We start from the raw sequence: 18,708 nt of genomic DNA, 5'->3' as shown, positions 1-18,708 counted from the left end.
AATCTCGTTATGGAGGCATGCATCCAACAGATGACTAAAGTGACTTCCCACTGAGACCTCTTTGCAATTGGAACCAGACATACAGCTACACAGAACAAATGTGCATCATTAAAACTAATTTTGTCTCAGTTTCAATAAGTTACATGCTTTTTCTAAAATAAATGTCAAAGGATGCGATACAGAAAGTACGCTGTTCCTCGGTCCAAACTTGATCTTGAAGCTGACAGTGGCCCTGCAGGAATTTTCTTTCCAGTTATGTTTCCAGCACAAGATATCTTGGATTTGTTTATAGATTCACATTCTGCCCTGGAATGTGCAGCTGTATTCCTCTTTTTTTGCAGCTGCAGTCTTCCTACAAACTCATAATGAGGTCTCGGCAAAGAGTGTCCAGTTTTGACCTTTTTTTGGATCGTGTCCCTATTCACTTATCTTGCCAATGATCATTTTCTCTGGTAAGAGAAACTCTTAACGGTTTCTCCATAATGCAATGCTGGAACTCAACTCTACTTCATAACCTTCACTCTGATTAGCAAAGGCATGATTTGGAGAATATTGACAAGATGTATAATATTTAAGACGTTAATGTAACAAAAATGCAAAAATTATTTGGTCTGGATTCGAATGTTAATGTGTATTCTGGTGAGGCACATTCTGAATTAAAACATTGGGAAAAGTTAATTGTGCAAGAAACACTTCAGTTTTTCAATCTGTAATCTGGGCTTCATTTGTGCCAAACATTTGCAGTATACTGGCCATTGCCCCAAGTCTAAGATCATTCCTCTTTTAGCTGAGGTGGACTGCAACCTAATGTAGATTGCAGATCATATTTTGACACTGGCTTAATTGTATCCCGAATACATGAGCAATACAAAGGAATGTGACAATGTCTGGAAATACTTGATCATAACATAGGAACATAAGAAATAGGATCATGAGTAGAGCCCCTTGAGTCTGTGTAACAAATTGTCTAGAGTTCAATTTTCCTGCATTTCCTGGAGGTTTTATGTTTCAATGAGACCAGGTCCAATTTTTCTCAACTCCAGAGAATACTTGACTGGTCTACTCAATTGTTCACATGGCAAATGAAGGAACCAGCCCAATACACTCCTGCTTAGATTTGACTTTTAGACTTCAGAGGTACAGCACAAAAACAGGCCCTTCGCCCAACCGATTCCATACTGACCAGCAATCGCCCCAACACTAGCACTATCCTACACACTAGGGACAATTTTTTGTACAACTTACCACAGCCAATTAACCTATAAACCTGTACATCTTTGGAGGAAATGGGTGCAGCCAGAGAAAGCCCACATGGACATAGGGAGAGTGTACACACTCTGTACAGACAGCATCCATTAGTTTAGTTTAGAGGTACAGCGCAGAAACAGGCCCTTCACCCCACCAGGTCCACGCTGATCAGTGATCTCCACATATTAACAATGTCCTACACACCCTAGGGACAAATTTTACATTTACCAAGCCAATTTACCTACATACCTGTATGAGTGTGGGATGAAACCAATGATCTCTGAGAAAACCCATGCGGTCACGGGAAGAATATACAAACGCCATACAGACAGCACCTGTGGTCGGAGTTATCACAAAATGCTGGAGTAACTCAGCAGGTCAGGCAGCATCTCAGGAGAGAAGGAATGGGTGACGTTTCGGGTCGAGACCCTTCCTGTCGTAGAGTAGGAGGGCAGGAGAAATCACAGAGGGGGAGCAGCGAGAGAGCGTGTTGCTAAACTCCCTTAAAGAGAGGAGGAGAACTTCTTCAAAGTAGACATACCTTGAGGAGAAATCGCAGTGGAGCAACAGGTAGTGTAGGAAAATAACTGCAGATGCTGGTACAAATCGAAGGTATCACAAAATGCTGGAGTAACTCAGCAGGTCAGGCAGCATCTCAGGAGAGAAGGAATGGGTGATGTTTCGGGTCGAGACCCTTCCAGCACCTGTCGTGAACCCGGGTCTCCGCTGCTGCAAGCGCTAAGGCAGCAACTCTATCGCTGCGCCACACTGCCGCTCTCTGTAGCAAGTATATCCATTCATTTAGGGAAGGAAACTAAAACTACATACACTACTTGGGATGCAGTCTCACTAAGGCCCTGTGATGTTGCAGTAAGGCATCTCTACTCCTGTACTCATTGTCTTGTAATAAAGACTTTTATAGCATTCACCTTCCTAGTTGCTTGATGTTCCTGCATGTTAATTTTTAAATACCACGACATCAAGATCCTTTTTAATATTAACATATTTTGGTATATTAACATTTTTTTAAAAACAATTGAGTCACAAGAAATGGCAGATGCTGACATCTTGAGAAAAATGTAAAGTTCTGGAGAAAATTGGCGGTCAGGCAGAATCTGTGGAGGGAATAGACAGACGATCTTTTGGGTTGGGAGTCTTCAGTCTGAAAAAAAATGACTGCATTTTGCTTTGTACACTGAAGTGGATGACCTCTCATTTCTCGCACATTCCAATCACCTTGTTCTTTTTCTCAGCTTGTCCATTTCCCATTGAAGTCTTTTTGCTGCATCCTGCTCCCTTTCAATCCTATCTCATTTTGTACCATTAGTAAACTTTGAAAGATAACACTTGTTACCTGAGCCAGATTGTTATAATTGGTGCAAGGCCCCGGTTATTCACAAAATCCCATGATCTGTCTCCAATCACAATCTGCCAACCTAAAAGATCAAATTATTCACACAAAAAGACACAGCGCTGGAGTAACTCAGCGGGTCAGGAAGTGTCTCTGGAGAACATGGATAGGTGACACTTATATTATCATATCATATCATATATATACAGCCGGAAACAGGCCTTTTCGGCCTTCCAAGACCGTGCCGCCCAGCGATCCCCGTACACTAACACCATCCTACACCCACTAGGGACAATTTTTCACATTTACCCAGCCAATTAACCTACAAACCTGTACGTCTTTGGAGTGTGGGAGGAAACCGAAGATCTCGGAGAAAACCCACGCAGGTCACGGGGAGAACGTACAAACTCCTTACAGTGCAGCACCCGTAGTCAGGATCGAACCTGAGTCTCCGGCGCTGCATTCGCTGTAAAGCAGCAACTCTACCGCTGCGCTACCGTGCCGCCCTATCCGCCCTTCAAGTCTACATGCTCTAACCTTGCGTGACAACTTATTTTAAAGCCTTCTGAAAATCCTAAATCTCCTACATCCATTGATCTCCCCCCTTATTCTACTAGTCATATATTCAAAGAACTCCATTTGATGAGTTAAGTATTGTTTATTCCATTCATAAATCAATGCTGACTCTGTTTAATTCTATTCCCCAAAAGTTCAGTTTAATCATCTTTAGTGTGTACATATATCCAACATTTTTCTTACAACTGCGATTAGTCAATGAAATCAGTAGTTGTTTTTTGCTCTCCCTTTTTTAAATGGCAGGGTCACATTTGCTGTCCTGCACTCAACATGAGTAACTTCTCCAGAATCTTGGCATGTTCAATGAGTGTATTTTGCACAAAGTTTAAAAACATTTTAAACTAGAAGGGTGGTACGACTCTGATAATAGTTGGACAAGCAGAAAGCAAGTACGAAGATACAAAGCTTGAGAATTGTTGGCCATTTTTTCCGCGGAGCAGGGGCGGTTAAAAAATACCTTGGGTGCAAGTAAACCTTATGAGATGGATCCACCAGACAGCAGGAGCTGGAATCTGGAATAAAACAAACTGCTGGAGGAGCTCAATGAGTCTAACGGCATTCGTGGGGGCAAAGGAGTTGTTGACGTTTCATTTGAGACCCTGCAAAGAGTGGTTCGTTTGATAAAATGAGTCAGCACCAATGTTCTTGCCTCACTGGCATATATATTCACAGCTTGAGGACAAGAAGGGCACAACTTTTTTCTTTATTATTCAATATAAACGTTATTCCGATTAAAAAATATATACAAAACAAGAACTGTACAAAAATTCTCCCGACATTCTCAGCGGCTATGCATACATTAATTAGTGTTGTATTTGGTAGTGTTGACAGAAATATTGTTATACTTGGCTCCCTTGACACTTGTGTGCCCCCCCCCCCCCCCCCCCCCCCCCGGGGTAATATCCCTTCCCTCATTTGAGGGGTGTCTCCACCACACCCTGCCCTTCCCCCAATGTCCCACAGCAGAAGGACCCTCAACAGTGGTCCTCCTCCACAGAGCCTTGGCGTTGGCTGCACCAAGCTTCAGTGTGTCCCTCAGCACGTACTCCTGCAGTCTGGAGCGGGCCAGTCGGCAACATTCCCCCATGGACATCTCCCTCTGCTGGGACATTTTATTTGATTTTATACCCAAAGAACTAGTAATACCTCCAACAATAGTACCAATGATTGCAGCATTGCCCCTCTGACTAAGGGTGAAGTGACATGTGAGCAGAAAACAAAAGTAGTCACTCAGGCTCTTGTTTAGTTAGACTACCAACTGTACCACTGGAGCTGTGAACGAATACTTTTGGCAGGCACAGTCAGGGTGTAGGTTTCTTGTTATTTGGCTTTGAAATGCTATTCTAATTAACAATTAAAACAATATATTAAATATCGTCTTGAAGAGTTTCATATACCCTGCCCCACCCTAGTTGTCTTCACTTAATTACTATGTGTCAGTGAAGATAGAATGTGATCCTATTATTTGCGGTTGGAATCCTCCAGCCCATAAACTTGCTGGAACAGACGAAAGTTCAAGCTTCACACTATGTTACGAAAGCAGCTTGTTATTTGTGTAAGGGAGTCCTTGCAAGTTTACACCCTTTTTGGAATTCCAAAGGGATAATGGTCTGTGTGCTGGTCTGTTTCACTCTTCCGTCTGCAACGCCCCTCCCTTTCTAATGATCCAGCCTGTATCTCTTCCCTTTCCACTGTCTGAGGACCCAAATGCTGCTTCCAGCTGGAGCAGTGGTTTACTTGTACTTCACTTACTACTGCACTCACTGATCACGGTGTAGTCTCCTTTACACAGGAGATGCCAAATGCAGTATGAATGACTAACTAGCATAGTGGTGCAGCAGTAGACTGAAGTCTGAAGAAGGGTCTCGACCCAAAATATCACTTATTCCTTTTATCCAGAGATGCTGCCTATCCCATTGAGTGACTCCAGCATTTTGTGTCTTCCTTCGGTGTAAATCAGCATCTGCAGTTCCATCCTACACTTTTCTCTATTTTCAGCTTTCTCACCTTCTCGCCCAATCCCCTTCCTAATACCAGGGCAATGCCCATGCTAAAGTCTGACGTCCACAATGTTATGTTATATGTGAGCATTAAATTTAATGGCTGGAATCAAATACAATTCGTTATTCAGAGAGGATGTGTCCATCCATCAGAAGAATTCTGCAAAGGCAGCATTGGCTGGGTGTATGGCTGACAGCTGGACTAAATTAACATGGTGACAGTGAAGGTATTGATGCCAAACACGGCTCCTTGGGTGGATTCACTCCTTGGGTGAAACTTTCAGAAATGTTGTTGACCAACATACAGCCAAGGGTGTATTATTTTATAACCACTGTTTGAGATAGTTTTGTTGCTCCAAATGAGGGATCATGAGAAGAGACATTAAGGACTGGATCTATTTTTAATCATTGCCAGATATCTGATTTTATCCAGCTGCTCTCTTGCACTGGTCCTACATTTCCATTGACCCATCTTTTCATAAGTTCTAGGAGCAGAATTAGGCCATTCGGCCCATCAAGTCTACTCCGCCATTCAATCATGGCTGATCTATCTTTCCCTCTCAATCCCATTCTCCTGCCTTCTTTCCATAAGCCCCTTCCCCCTTACTAATCAAGAATCTGTCATTCTCCGCCGTAAAATATTTTAAGGCTGTTCATGACACCACATGAGTCCAAAGGTTCTTTATTGTCACATGTACTGAGTGAGGTACAGTGACATTCTCTTTTGGCATACAGTTTAGTAGTGTTAAGCACAATCTTAGATTGAGTACAAAGTGTATAGAAATAGTTCACTGAGACAATATACAAGTCGCCAGATTGAAGCACCATTTTCAGAGTCCACGTTGCTTTGAGTGCAGCTGATTATAAAGGCTCATTGCCCCGGTGGCATCACGGGGTCTACCTGGCCAGGTGGAGTTGCAGGCCTCTTTCACTGCTCTGGGCCGCTGCAGGCCTATCCAGTCCGCAGGCTCGGTATTTGGAGCAGCGGTGGATGTTTATGTTAACTTTTATGTAGTTGTGTGTCTTGTTGCTTTTTTTTCGTATGGCTGTATGGTAATTCGCATATCTCTGTACCTTAATTGGTACATGTGACAATAAAAGACCTTTGACATACTCGTATAAAGGCCCTCAGATCTGCTTCTTACAACTAGGTAATGGAAGATCCAATGTATTGGTCAATACATGCAGCAAGAGTGAGACATCTCTTTTTGCTGTGTAACTGTGAGCTGTCCTTGTCTATGTTGCTGAAGGCCCAACTCCATATTGTCAAATTGTATAATATAATGCTTGTAACAGCCTCTGGGTAGCAATCGTGATTCTTGTTACCTCTGGGTTTTTTCCTTGGGGCACTTAGCGGTTTTCTAAATTTGAATCGTCCAACAGCAATTTAAAGTTTATATTTTACTACCTTGAATTGCCTGTAAGGAAGAATGCCTCCTAAATGAGCAAGGGTTTATTTTACAGTAGCTACCTTTCCAAAATACCTCTAACTCATGTTTTGATCTCGGTGTTGTATTCCTCCTCTGTAATGCTGATTAGAAATGTTTTGTTTCTAAAATAAAACCTGCAACTCGTGCTGAAACCTTATTTAAAAATGTAAAATGAGCACTGGGCAGAAAATTATTTCTCTATGCAGCTGATTTTGCGCATGGTGAAATTTGGTACCCCTTAATTTTGCATTCTCCTATAAAATGTATTAACCAGGAAAGCGACATTGTTGTATGTTAACCATCAGGATCTTCCATCAGCAGAGTCGATGTGAATCATTATGCACTTGCATAGCTGTAAAGAAACTAGAGTACAAAGCAATGCCTGTGTTTTCTTGGACTCTTTACCATTTGCTGAAAGCCATGAATTTTGGCATATTGAGGTAGGTGTGGAATGTGATAGTTGAGGACTTAGATGGATAAAACAACCCTTTTTTTCTTTATTTTTGTTTGCATTTGCTTACACATTTGGCGAATGGCAGATAAAGCAGCTGCATTGTTCGAACTGGATTCTGCTTGGATTGCAGCTAAAAAGCTGACAACAGTATGTGGGAATGGGGAACATAAATGCTGAGTGGGGTTGTGCGCATTAGTTTAGATGCAGGTCGGTTTTATTTTTCGGTGGAGGAGCCAGTTGCCTCCCTGGTTGGGCCCCTCGGTCACAACACATGAAAGAATCTATTTATAAATGTCAGAGCTGAAGTTAAAACCTTGTGTATGAATAAAGACCGTTTTCTGTGTAACATTTAAAATCCTTTCATTGGTCTGTGAATAAATCTTTACTTTATATGTCTCTTTGGATGAATTAATTAACCCCCTCAGCGTCTTGGCATTTTCTACATGAATGTGTACAGCAACTTAATTCAGTTGTGGCCTCTCGGATTTTGCACAGCGATCCAATTAGTACCTACTCAACTCTTGTAAGTGAGCACATCAATTTTGCTCTATAATTGGCCTGGTCTGAGGTTTGAAAATTACAACTCCTCTGTGATGCATTTGAAAGCAGCATCCTCTAAACATTTCTTTTAATTCCCCTTATCAACCAATATTATAAGAAACATACATCTGTTTATCTTTAAATTCAGTTGTTCATATAATCTCCTGAATACTATTGAGTGTTCACTTGATGAAAAGGAGAATTGGTGGATCTGTTATTTGTTTTGTGTGCGTTGACATATAGATTAGATAAATTGCATTCAGCACATAGCGGGGAGTGGAGAATGTGCTCACTTTGTTTGCAATCCCTTATTAGCTCGGATCAATGCAATTCTTGCCACCAGTGCTCTTTGCAGATGATGTTTCTCACTTCAACTGAGCTCTCTAGAGGTGTCAACTCTTGCGGTGTGTGTTACTTTGCAAACAACTTTATGAATGATACAAACATGGACACAAATAAGGGTGATTATCCATTCATTTTTAGTGGCGTATGTGTTCAAGGTTTTAAATATAGACCAAGATGTGTGGAAAGTATAAAAATAGCCGATTTTGAATCTGACACAATGCCTCAGTAACACAAGGTCTTGAGCTGACCTGATCTGATCATTGCTCTACTGTACAGTTCTAATAATGGTCTGTGTTATCATCAGAGGAGTGAGCATTTTGAATGAAGAATCTTCATGTTATGTGTCCTTTGTTGCTTATCCCTGGTAGCCTGCCAATTGCTGCTAGAGTCCCCAGTTATTTAAAAAATGCTGATTAGTGCCTATTCTTGTGTGAGAACAGGCTATGGACTCATCACAAGCCACGTTCTAAACCTTGAGAGGCTCCAGTCTTTCAAAAATAACTTTTTTTCTGGAATGTTTGGCCAGTTTATTGAAGTCTGTTAAGAACTCCCTTGCAAATGCTTACAACTGGTTAGTCCACCTTTTGCTTTTCATCAGCTGTTTTGATAATCTCTGAACTCGTGCATGTTGAGTCTAAAACATATGTCACATTTCAGCTGCTGTCTTAATTCCAACTATTTATTCTCGGACTATGGGAAGCCCATTTAGTTTAGAGACACAGCGTGGAGTCCAGGCCGACAAGCTATCCCCATACACTAGCACTATCCTTTTACACTAGGGACAATTTCCAATCTTTACCGAAGCCAATTAACCTACAAAACTGTACGTCTTTAGTGTGAGAGGAAACTGGTGCACCTGGGGGAAAACCCACGCGGTGAACAGGGAGAACGTACAAACTCCGTACAGACAGCACACGTAGTCGGGATCGAACCTGGACCCCGTTATGGACGCAAATCTGGAAACCTTACCAGCCTTTCAGAAGCAGCCGTTACATAGCAATCAGATATAAGATTCGTCGCTTTTGGAGCGAGTTCATTGAAAAGGTCAAGAGTTGAGTGATTAGGTCTCTGATGGGACTTGTATTTAATGGCCCATCATTCACTCTAGTGCTGACATTGGCAACAAACTCTAAGTCATGGAATTCTAGAAACCGACTGCACAAAGCCATTCAGCCCACCTCCTTCCTTGCCAAGGAAGGGCTGTTCAAATTAATCGCACTTCCCATCTCTCACCAGGAAATGTCTAGGATCTAGCAATTCAAGTGCTCATCCAGGTTCTTATGTTTGTGTCTTTTGGTTTGTTCATTCTTTTCTGGCAATGATTTTTAAATTCCCACAACATTCTGAATGAAATGTTTCTCCATTTCCTCTAATTTTCTGCAAATTATCTCAAATTTAGTTAGTTTTGTTTATTGTCACGTGAACCGAGGTACAGTGAAAAACATTTGTTGCATGCTAACCAGTCAGCGGAAAGACGATACATGATTGCAATCGAACCATCCACAGTGTACAGATGCATGATAAAGGGAATAATGTTTTAGTGCAAGGTAAAGTCCGATCAAAGATAGTCTGAGGGTCTCCAATGAGGTAGATGATAGCTCAGGACCGCTCTCTAGTTGTTGATAGAATGGTTCATTGCCTGATAACAGCTGTGAAGAAACCGTCCCTGAATCTGGAGGTGTATATACTGCTTGCCTGATGGGAGAGGAGAGGAGATGGAATGACCGTGGAGATGAGACTCATCCTGGATAAAGGTGGTGGCCTTGCCGAAGCAGCGTGAAGTGTAAATGGAAGGGAGGTTGGTTTGTGTGATGGTCTGGGCTGCGTTGACAATTCTCTGCAATTTCTTGCAACCTTGGATGGAGCTGTTCCCAAACCATGCTGTGATGCACCCCAATAAAATGCATTCTATGGCACATCTGTAGACGTTGGTGAGAGTTGTTGGGGACATGCAGGGAAATTTGTACCCTCAATTTACTATCATCTTGTATATTATGGGTTCTTCCTATATTTAGACATACAATATTTTACAAAATGTATTAAATCTCTTCTCTGCCCCTGTCCCAACCAAAAATCCGAGATAATCTCCTGTAATTATATTTCTCCAGGTTTCTAAACTTTCCTCTTCATCCTCTCCTGTGCTTTCACATTTTTGTAATGCCGTGACCAGGACTCTGCACGGTACTTTCTGACTTTGTTCCAACACCATAATCTTAAATCTGCCAATTTACCAATCGGTTGTCTAAGTAACTGCAAGATTGTCAAACACAACATTGACCAGGAGCCTAGCTTGTCTCAAAGATGATTTGGTTTGATCCATTCTCAGAGGGGCAGGTGCCTGGAACGTGCTGCCAGGGCAGGTGGTAAAGCAGACATGATCATGGCATTTCAGGAGGCTTTTAAGTAGGCGCAACGAAAAGTGGGGACTGGAGGGATATGGATCGTGTGCAGACAGAGTTTAGTTTAACTTGGCATTATGTTCAGCATAGCAGGCAGTGTGGGCTGAAGAGCCTGTTGCTGTGCTGCACAGTTCCACATTCTATGTAATGTTATTGACAATATTATAAATGAATTACATGTTTGATTGATTAGTAGGACTAGATGTTACAATCACTAAGGTTTCCACTACAATTGACTGGTGTTGTTCTTGGGGGTGACCACTAGGTAATGTTGCTACCATTCAGACACATCTTCAGTTGTGTACCTCAACGTCACTGGGTGTTTCGGCCTTTTATCACAAGACACCCTCAGTCGAGGCAGGCCCACCGCAGGGTGATCAGACCTGGGTGTGTGTCTTATGGTTAGCCTCTAGATGGTCACGTGGCAGCCCAGACAGTATCTTTTCTTTTCAGCCACAGCCAGTGACTGCTCCGTTCGGCGGCATTTGCAAGTTCTTTGATTGCCCTCCTTTGGGCCTGCCCTCTGACTCCAACTTCCCTCAGGAGCCTTGCAGTGGAACTGGCTACAAAGCCCCTGCACCCCACCTCCACTGGACGCACTCTTACACTCCAACCTCGCTCCTCTGCCTCTACTGCAAGGTTGGAATATCTCAGTCTTTTCCTTTCAAATGCCTCGTCCACAGCCTCCTCCCAGGGCACTGTCAGCTCAATGATGAAAACACGCTGACGGGAGTTGGACCAGAGGACGAGGTCTGGTCGCAGGTTGGTAGCTGCGATTTCAGCTACTTTCTAATATTTGATAATGAATGCTGCTGTCAATAAATAATTGGCTTCTCAACAGAAGTCACCTTGATCCTGCAACCTGGAGACAGAGTGCTATGGTTTTGATGCTAAAGAAGGATCTCGACCCGAAATGTCACCGGTTCCTTTTCTCAAGAGATGCTGTCTGACCCACTGAGTTATTCCAGCTTTTTGTGTCTATCTTTGGTTCCAACTTCATTTCATATTTCTCTTATCTGTTGTATTGGTTTTTAAATGAAGGGGCTTGTTAACACATTAGAAATGCATGCGATAGAGAGATTACTAAATCAATGTTGACCAAAGCTGGAGAATTGCAGCCAATGCTGCAGTGCACGCTGTGTTAACCTGGCACAGCTGAGTTCATTTTGCACTAATTAACCCCATCAGAAATGGTTAAGGAATCCTCGACTATTTTCAAGTTTGTTACTGATGTTCCTGTGGAGCAGGAGCAAAATAAAAGCAGATGCTGGCAATCCAAACTGAAACCAGAACGTCGGAAGTGTGCGGCAGCTCGAGCAGTATCAATGCAGAGCTCATAAGTTCATAAGTGATAGGAATGGAATTAGGCCATTCGGCCCATCAAGTCTACTCTGCCATTCAATCATGGCTGATCTATCTTTCCCATTCCACCCTATTCTCCTGCCTTCTCCCCATAACCCTTGACACCCGTACAAATCAAGAATCTATCTATCTCTGCCTTAAAAATATTCATTGACTTGGCCTCCACAGCCTTCTGTGGCAATGAATTCCACAGATCCACCACCCTCTCACTAAAGCAGAGTCGAGGCTTCAAGTAAAACGTCTTTCACAAAAACTGGGAAGGAGTAAAACCAGTAGGTTTAACTTCCAAGTCAGGAGTTTTATCATCACATGTGCGCAAAAGGAACAATGAAATTCTTACTTGCAGTAGTGCAGCAGTAACACAGTACTTAATAGATTGCATTGAAGCGAAGGGGAAAGAGCCTGAAGGAAGATAAAGGAGCACATGCAATTATTCAACTCAATGGCAGGTTTGAATATAACAATGTCGGATAATCCCTGGTTTTTTTTTTACCCCCACAGATGAGGCTACTATGCCTTGTTTCCATTTGGTATTTTTCAATGCTCCTGTGTCACTTTGTTCTTAAAAAAACATTCAAGTTATTGTTACCTTGCAACTGAAAATCAAAAAAACTACATGTTCTGGAAATGTGAAAGAAAAGGATGTTTGACCCAGAGTTGTCCATGTTTCTCTCCTCACTCAGCCTGACCAGCAGACTATTTCCACAATCCTCCATTTGGTCTTTCGTGGATTGTTGGCGTAGTATTCAGTGGTGGATTCAGAGCTTTAAATTCAGAGGAATTGATTTGAGAAGATGACTTTAACTTGGGCGGCACAGCTGGAAAGTTGCTGCCTTACAGCGCCAGAGACCCGGGTTCAATCCTGACTACGGGTGCTGTCTGCACGGAGTTATCCCACATTCCATAGACATCCTATTTGTAGCTTAATTGCTTGTAAACTGTCCTTCGTGTGTAGGATAGTGCTAGTGTACGGGGATCACTGGTTAGCACGGAGGCAGAGGGCCGAAGGGCCTGTTTTTGCGCTGTATCTCTAAACTAAGCTAAATGGGACATCTCCAGTAAAACAAATTGCTGGTTTCAACTAACGGTGGGTCAGGCAGCATCTGAGGAGGGAAATGAACAGATGTTTTCTATTGGGTCTCTTTCAGATTGGATATTTGCCTAACAAACTAGCCCTGCCAATATGCCCACTCAGAAGGTATTGTCAATGCACAAAACTAGGCCATGTGGGATTTCAATAAGTACTATTATATTGTTTTCAAATTGTATTTTGTTTTGTGCTCAGGACAATATCTTTGACCCAAAACTATTGCCATAGTTTTTTTTTATAGTCATGTGAGCAGTTTTCCCAAACTCCCAATTCTAGGTAAAAAGAAGACCAGAATGTAATCTGTCCACACGTCATTCCCTTGGGATGGAGATGAATCTTCATCAGTTTGGACCGTCCAAATAAGGATAGAAATCGGCAAGACTGACCCATACAACGTTCTCCCGGACACGGGAACAGTGTGTCCATTGATCTCCGAGGAGGGAGCAGCTGCAAGGGACTGAGGAGTAATTGGGGACAGATGGTCACTCAACATGTTTGCTGGGAACCAAGGAGTCTGTCTAAATTTTAAACTTCAGTAACCGGTGTTCTCCTTACCTGCTACATTTAGGCTGTAGAGGCACTGCCGTCCTCTGGTCTGCTGTGTGGTGCACAGCCATGCACAGGGAGAGAGCCCTTCTCAGCACGGGTATGTTGGTGATCAACTCCAACGACAGTCCTGCAGGAGGGTACAGTGTTTATCGTTGATTGTAGTTGTCGCCACAGCTTATGTTACCTATGGGGAGATAGCAGCAATAATGATTAATAGCAATAGTCATCTGGTGCATGATACAGTAAGTGCATTTAAAGTTTCTTGGATCAGGAGAAGGTCTGCAATTTAAGATTTGTCGTCTAATGGATCCACTCCCCTCCCTTCCCCTCAATTTCCATAAATTGATGCTGAGAAATATTGAATCATTTATAAAGCTTGAAATGGTCAATAGTTCAAGAGCAGACGGTTGCTTTACTGTAAGGAATTCTTTTCCTGAGACTCGCTTATTCTGGACAGGGTTTTCAAGCCTTGATCCAAATGGTTTTCTGTCTAAATCTGTCTGCGTTCAATTTTGTGTTAAAACGTAATGGTCTTTAACTGACTACTCCCTGTGGCAAAACATGTTATGCTTCAACAATCTTGTGAAGGAGCCTTTCCTAACTTTACTCTTTCCTACTCGCCCCCTCCCACTTGCATCCACCTATCACTTGCCAGACTTTGTCCCGGACTCGCCTCCCTCTTCCAACTTTCTCCCCCTACTCCAATCCGACTGAAGGGTTCCAATCTGAATCTAGATGGTTAAGTTTTCGTGTTCCTCTATTTTTCTTCCCGAACTATCTCCACCACCCCCCCCCCCCTCCCTCCCCCTTCTCCAATCCACCTTTACATTACCCTCATTTACTCTTGAAGCCTGCCAGTTTCCATAACTACCTTATGTGTCACTTCCTGTACTTTCTGCAGTTATGACTCTGGAAAGGACGGCTTCATCGACCTAATGGAATTAAAGTTAATGATGGAGAAACTCGGAGCTCCTCAGACCCACCTTGGCCTGAAAAACATGATCAAAGAAGTAGATGAGGATTTTGATGGCAAGCTGAACTTCAGAGAGGTGAGGCTGTTTTCCCTTCATGGCTTTCTTTTGATTTATTTTAACAATGTATAAAAGACATTTTTTACTACTCCATTATGGAGTTTTAAGCGTTTTACCATTATGTATTCAGTCATTATGTATTCAATCTGCATCTGCAGTAAAATGCCATTATCTGAACTGCAAACAAGTTTCATGTATTTGCAGAGGAAACCAACCATATTATAAGTCATTAAGCTGAGGATCAAGAGTGTGCAAGAAGATGGTGATTCTGGATGGTCAAGTTTATGTCTAGGGTAGCCTTGGATTGTAAATTCTAAGTTGTTGGCTTTTGGAGTAAAGATAAGGTGAGATAATCCATGATAGACAAGAAAACTGGAGTAAGTCAACGGAACAGGCAGCATCCCTCGAGAAAAGAATAGGTGACCTTTCGGATCAAGACCTTTCTTCAGACTGGGAAATAATTTATGTCTGTTTTATTGGATGCCATGAATGAAGAGCACCTCAAGGGAGCTTTAATGTGAAGTCTGTTATAATCCAAATACAATGCATTTTTAAAAACTACACAATGTTCATTTTGAATCCAAAGTTCATCTGTATCAGCTCCATCTTGATGGATACTATCTACCACACTGATCCTAACCCTACTTTTGAATACATCTACACATATACTAATTAAGATACTGAGACTTCACAAGTGGTCGGAATCCAATTCTGTTAGACACTGTCAATAATTTTAGCAGAGCCTGCACTGTGTTGCCTGGTTTCATTGAAGGTTGAGGGAACGCCAATTGTATGAGAACGCAGTTTGGTGACTTAATAGGACTGAACTGTGGCGTTCATACCACAATATTAACCATTATTTCAGACCAAATAGTAATCTGACTGCAAAAAGGCCCAACAGTTTCTGTTTTTGGGTACAGAAATCTTTTGAGGTCCCTATGATTCCCATTGAATTCAGTTGGAAGAAAATGAGCCATATCTGTCAGACACTGAACAGAATGGGAGCTGCACCCCATATTTGAAAATAGCACATAAATAACTTAAGATTAATTTCTGCCTATAAAGGATTGCGCTCTAAAGAGCGTAAAAGTACTTAATCCTTTTGATCAATTTTAAATGAATAAAAGTCAAATATTGTAAGATTGCAAATATTGCAACTTCCAATGATTTGTGTTTTAAATAAAGTTGTTGCTTGAAGCAGTTTATGGAGATATTCATTCTATCAATATTATTGATCAAAGTTCATTTGCTTGAACTTGGATCCACATTTGCTGTGTGAATTAGTTAAATCAGACTACATACTCGTTTTAAATTCCAGCTTGCTTCTCAGTTTCTTTCTGGGGTAGTCTTGGTTATTTTCTCCTAAGGCTGGCTCAATCACTTGTCATTAGTCAAAGTGCCACAGAGGATTGAATTGGCTATTGGTCAGTGTCTGCATGGCAGGTATAGACTAGAACATTAAAAATATATTGGGTACATTCATTGGTCTGTAAACTGCTTGTGTCTGGGCGGTTAATTCATAAGTTCATGTGATTGGGACAGAATTAGGCCATCAAGTCTGCTCCGCCATTCAATCATGGCTGATCTATCTCTCCCTCCTAACCCCATTCTCCTGCCTTCTCCCCATAACCCATGACATCTGTACTAATCAAGAATCTATCTTAAAAATATCCATTGACTTGGCCTCCACAGCCTTCTGTGTCAATGAATTCCACAAATTCACCACCCACTGACTAAAGAAATACCTCCATCTCCTTCCTAAAGGAACAACCTTTAATTCTGAGGCTATGACTTCTGGTCCTATTACTTCTGGAATCTTCTGTAACCTTTCCTGCACTCTCTTTCCCTTTAACTCCTCCACATACACTTCCACTTTGTTAACCCCCACCTCCCATTATTTAGTTTAAAACTCTATCTACGGCTCTGGTTATACAGTGGAGTATGATTGAGTGGAATATCAGATCAAAGCAAGCAGTACATAATATCTTCAACTTATTATCTTGCCTAATTCATTATATTTGTATTCCGGTTATCACCATTGTATAAATTATGGTGGATAGCTCTAATATGAGTTCTTTATGGGGCAGAACATCCTTCAATGAAAGCAACAAACTCGGCGCTAATGGCAGTATCTGGTACAACAATTATTCAAATCAGTGATTCATTGGCACTTTATTGTCACGTGGTACGGTGAAATACTTTGTTTTGCATACAACCTGGTAAAATCTGAAAATTCCCAAATTAACCCAGCTGCTTTGTAACGATAATTTATTATGAGATACTGTGTGTATCCGATCGACAAATAATAACAATGATAATATGTGGACAGGGGACTCGTGACCGAGCATGTCAGTGTTATTTTTCTCAAGGTTACTAACATGCTTCATTGTCAGGAGTAAAATAGCAAACATGAAGAATAAGCTTTGAAAAAATTCTCCAATTACGTCACTTTGAGGCTTGTAGCAGTCGAGTGTTTAAAAAATGATTTGCTCTTCCTTGTCAGGATGCCTTTCTAAATATGGCTGTATTAGAATAATGTAACAGGAAACCGAGATGCTGATAATGTGTATCAGATTTTGATTATAATGTGGACTGTGAATCATATTTCAATTGGCACTTGTACTTAATCTATTTCCTGAACCTTGAATGTTGGTATTGCTGGCTTTTCTGGAAGGACCTGGAATTGCATGATGTTAAAACGTTGATCTTGGCACTGTTGCAAACAACCTTGGAGAAAAGTCACGAGAGTATGCTGTGTTTCCTCTCTGTCAGCCTTCTAATTTTCAAAATCAAACTTTGGGGACAGCGTTCGTGAGTGAGCGAACACTGCTCGACCCAACCTCCATTGGAGTTGGTTTAGTTTAGAGATACGGCGCGGAAACAGGCCTTTCAGCCCACCGAGTCCGCACCAACCACGGAGTTTTCCCAAGGGACCCCACAATAATGGGTATGCTCGTAGACCAATGGAGTGGAAGTTGTGTGGTGAAACATCCTCGAGTAAACCTTGAACCAGAATTCGCAACCAAAAATGAAATTAACTTTTAGCAAGGAAAATGCTAGAGCGAGAAAAGGCCTTTTGAAGTGCTATCCCATCCTATCCCATCCATTTCTGACCTTGAATATCGTCAAGACTCCTTTTAACGAGTTTTCTTTTTAATAGGTCAGTTTTGGGGAAAAGAATGTTCAGGAGGACTGAACAATTGAACGTACTTCAGATGATGCCGACTATCATTTGTGCTGTTTGGTGTTGACGTATATAATATGATTCTTGCCTCCACCCAGAAAGGTGGCCAGTGTTTTCCAAATTATTTAGCAGGAAGCTACTTAATAAGCCAGTGACAATGAGCTAGCTTTGCCTTTTGGAATCAATTACTTAAGAAATAGTGTGAATGGGTGGTCGGTGTGGACTCAGTGGGCTGAATGGTCTGATACCATGGTGTATCATCCTCTAAGCTAAACAAATAAGTTCCCATTTTCATAGTTTCCAAGATAGACTACAACATTTTGTGCCTATCTTTGGTATAAACCAACATTTGCAGTTCCTTTTAATTGCATTATAGTCTGTTTAGATAAACAACTGTTCTGACACGTGCATAAGCCTGCACCTTAAACACTACTTATCAAATCTGGCTTGCCTTTCATCACCTAAATATCTGCTTGTGGTTATTTTGTCTCTTTCAAAGCCACCTTCACAGATCCAACCCAAGTATTAAGAGACGTTAACCAATTCACTGGGCTAATCTTCAAGCAGACCCACTATATTAAAAAAAACTTGCTGAATTAATCGAGAATGTATTCCATGTGATCTAATCAATTTGTTCTTGCCTTAATTCTGTCTGCAGAAACACCTCTATTTCTAATCACAGCTGGGCTGGTGCAATAGTTTGTATGTGTTTGTGAAATGAATATTCTCCTCTTTTCTTGCCACACCCTCAACATTGCCAACATGTATGAATCTCATGTGTGATCACTAAATTGTTCACTAACTGCCACGGAAAAGTGTAATACTATTAAGAAACGCCACAGAGTTTTAAACAATTCCTTGGGCTTTACCTTGCAGCTTAACTTAAAGTCTCTGCTCCCCACTGTGCCAAGTGCATGGGGTTGTCACATTGATCTCTCTGAGATCTCTCTGGTATTTTGTGCAGACCACAATATTTTATATCAGTGTTCCCTGGTCCTTGAGCATTCTGTGAATGGGGATAACTTCTTTCCATTTTCGCTTTCTAAACCAGGGATGATATTGTGCACTTTTATCAACTCATCTTTTAGCCTTTCTTTTCTCCAAGCAGAACAACCACACTTCCCCATTCTGAATCTGCAACTGTGATTC

At 41.6% G+C, this 18,708-nt stretch overlaps 1 protein-coding gene across 1 annotated transcript in view; it reads left to right on the top strand.

Moving 5' to 3' along the window:
- LOC144599646 (EF-hand domain-containing protein D1-like) overlaps nucleotides 1-18,708 on the top strand; it is a 63,745-nt gene that overhangs the window by 31,268 nt on the left and 13,769 nt on the right. Inside the window, exon 2 of the mRNA XM_078410798.1 lies at nucleotides 14,246-14,393. Within this exon, the coding sequence (XP_078266924.1) occupies nucleotides 14,246-14,393 (148 nt within the window). The remainder of the gene's footprint in view (nucleotides 1-14,245; nucleotides 14,394-18,708) is intronic.

This window comes from Rhinoraja longicauda, chromosome 13 (assembly GCF_053455715.1).
Source record: "Rhinoraja longicauda isolate Sanriku21f chromosome 13, sRhiLon1.1, whole genome shotgun sequence".
Classification (NCBI taxonomy): domain Eukaryota; kingdom Metazoa; phylum Chordata; class Chondrichthyes; order Rajiformes; family Arhynchobatidae; genus Rhinoraja; species Rhinoraja longicauda.
This window is presented reverse-complemented; position numbering and strand designations above follow the sequence as displayed.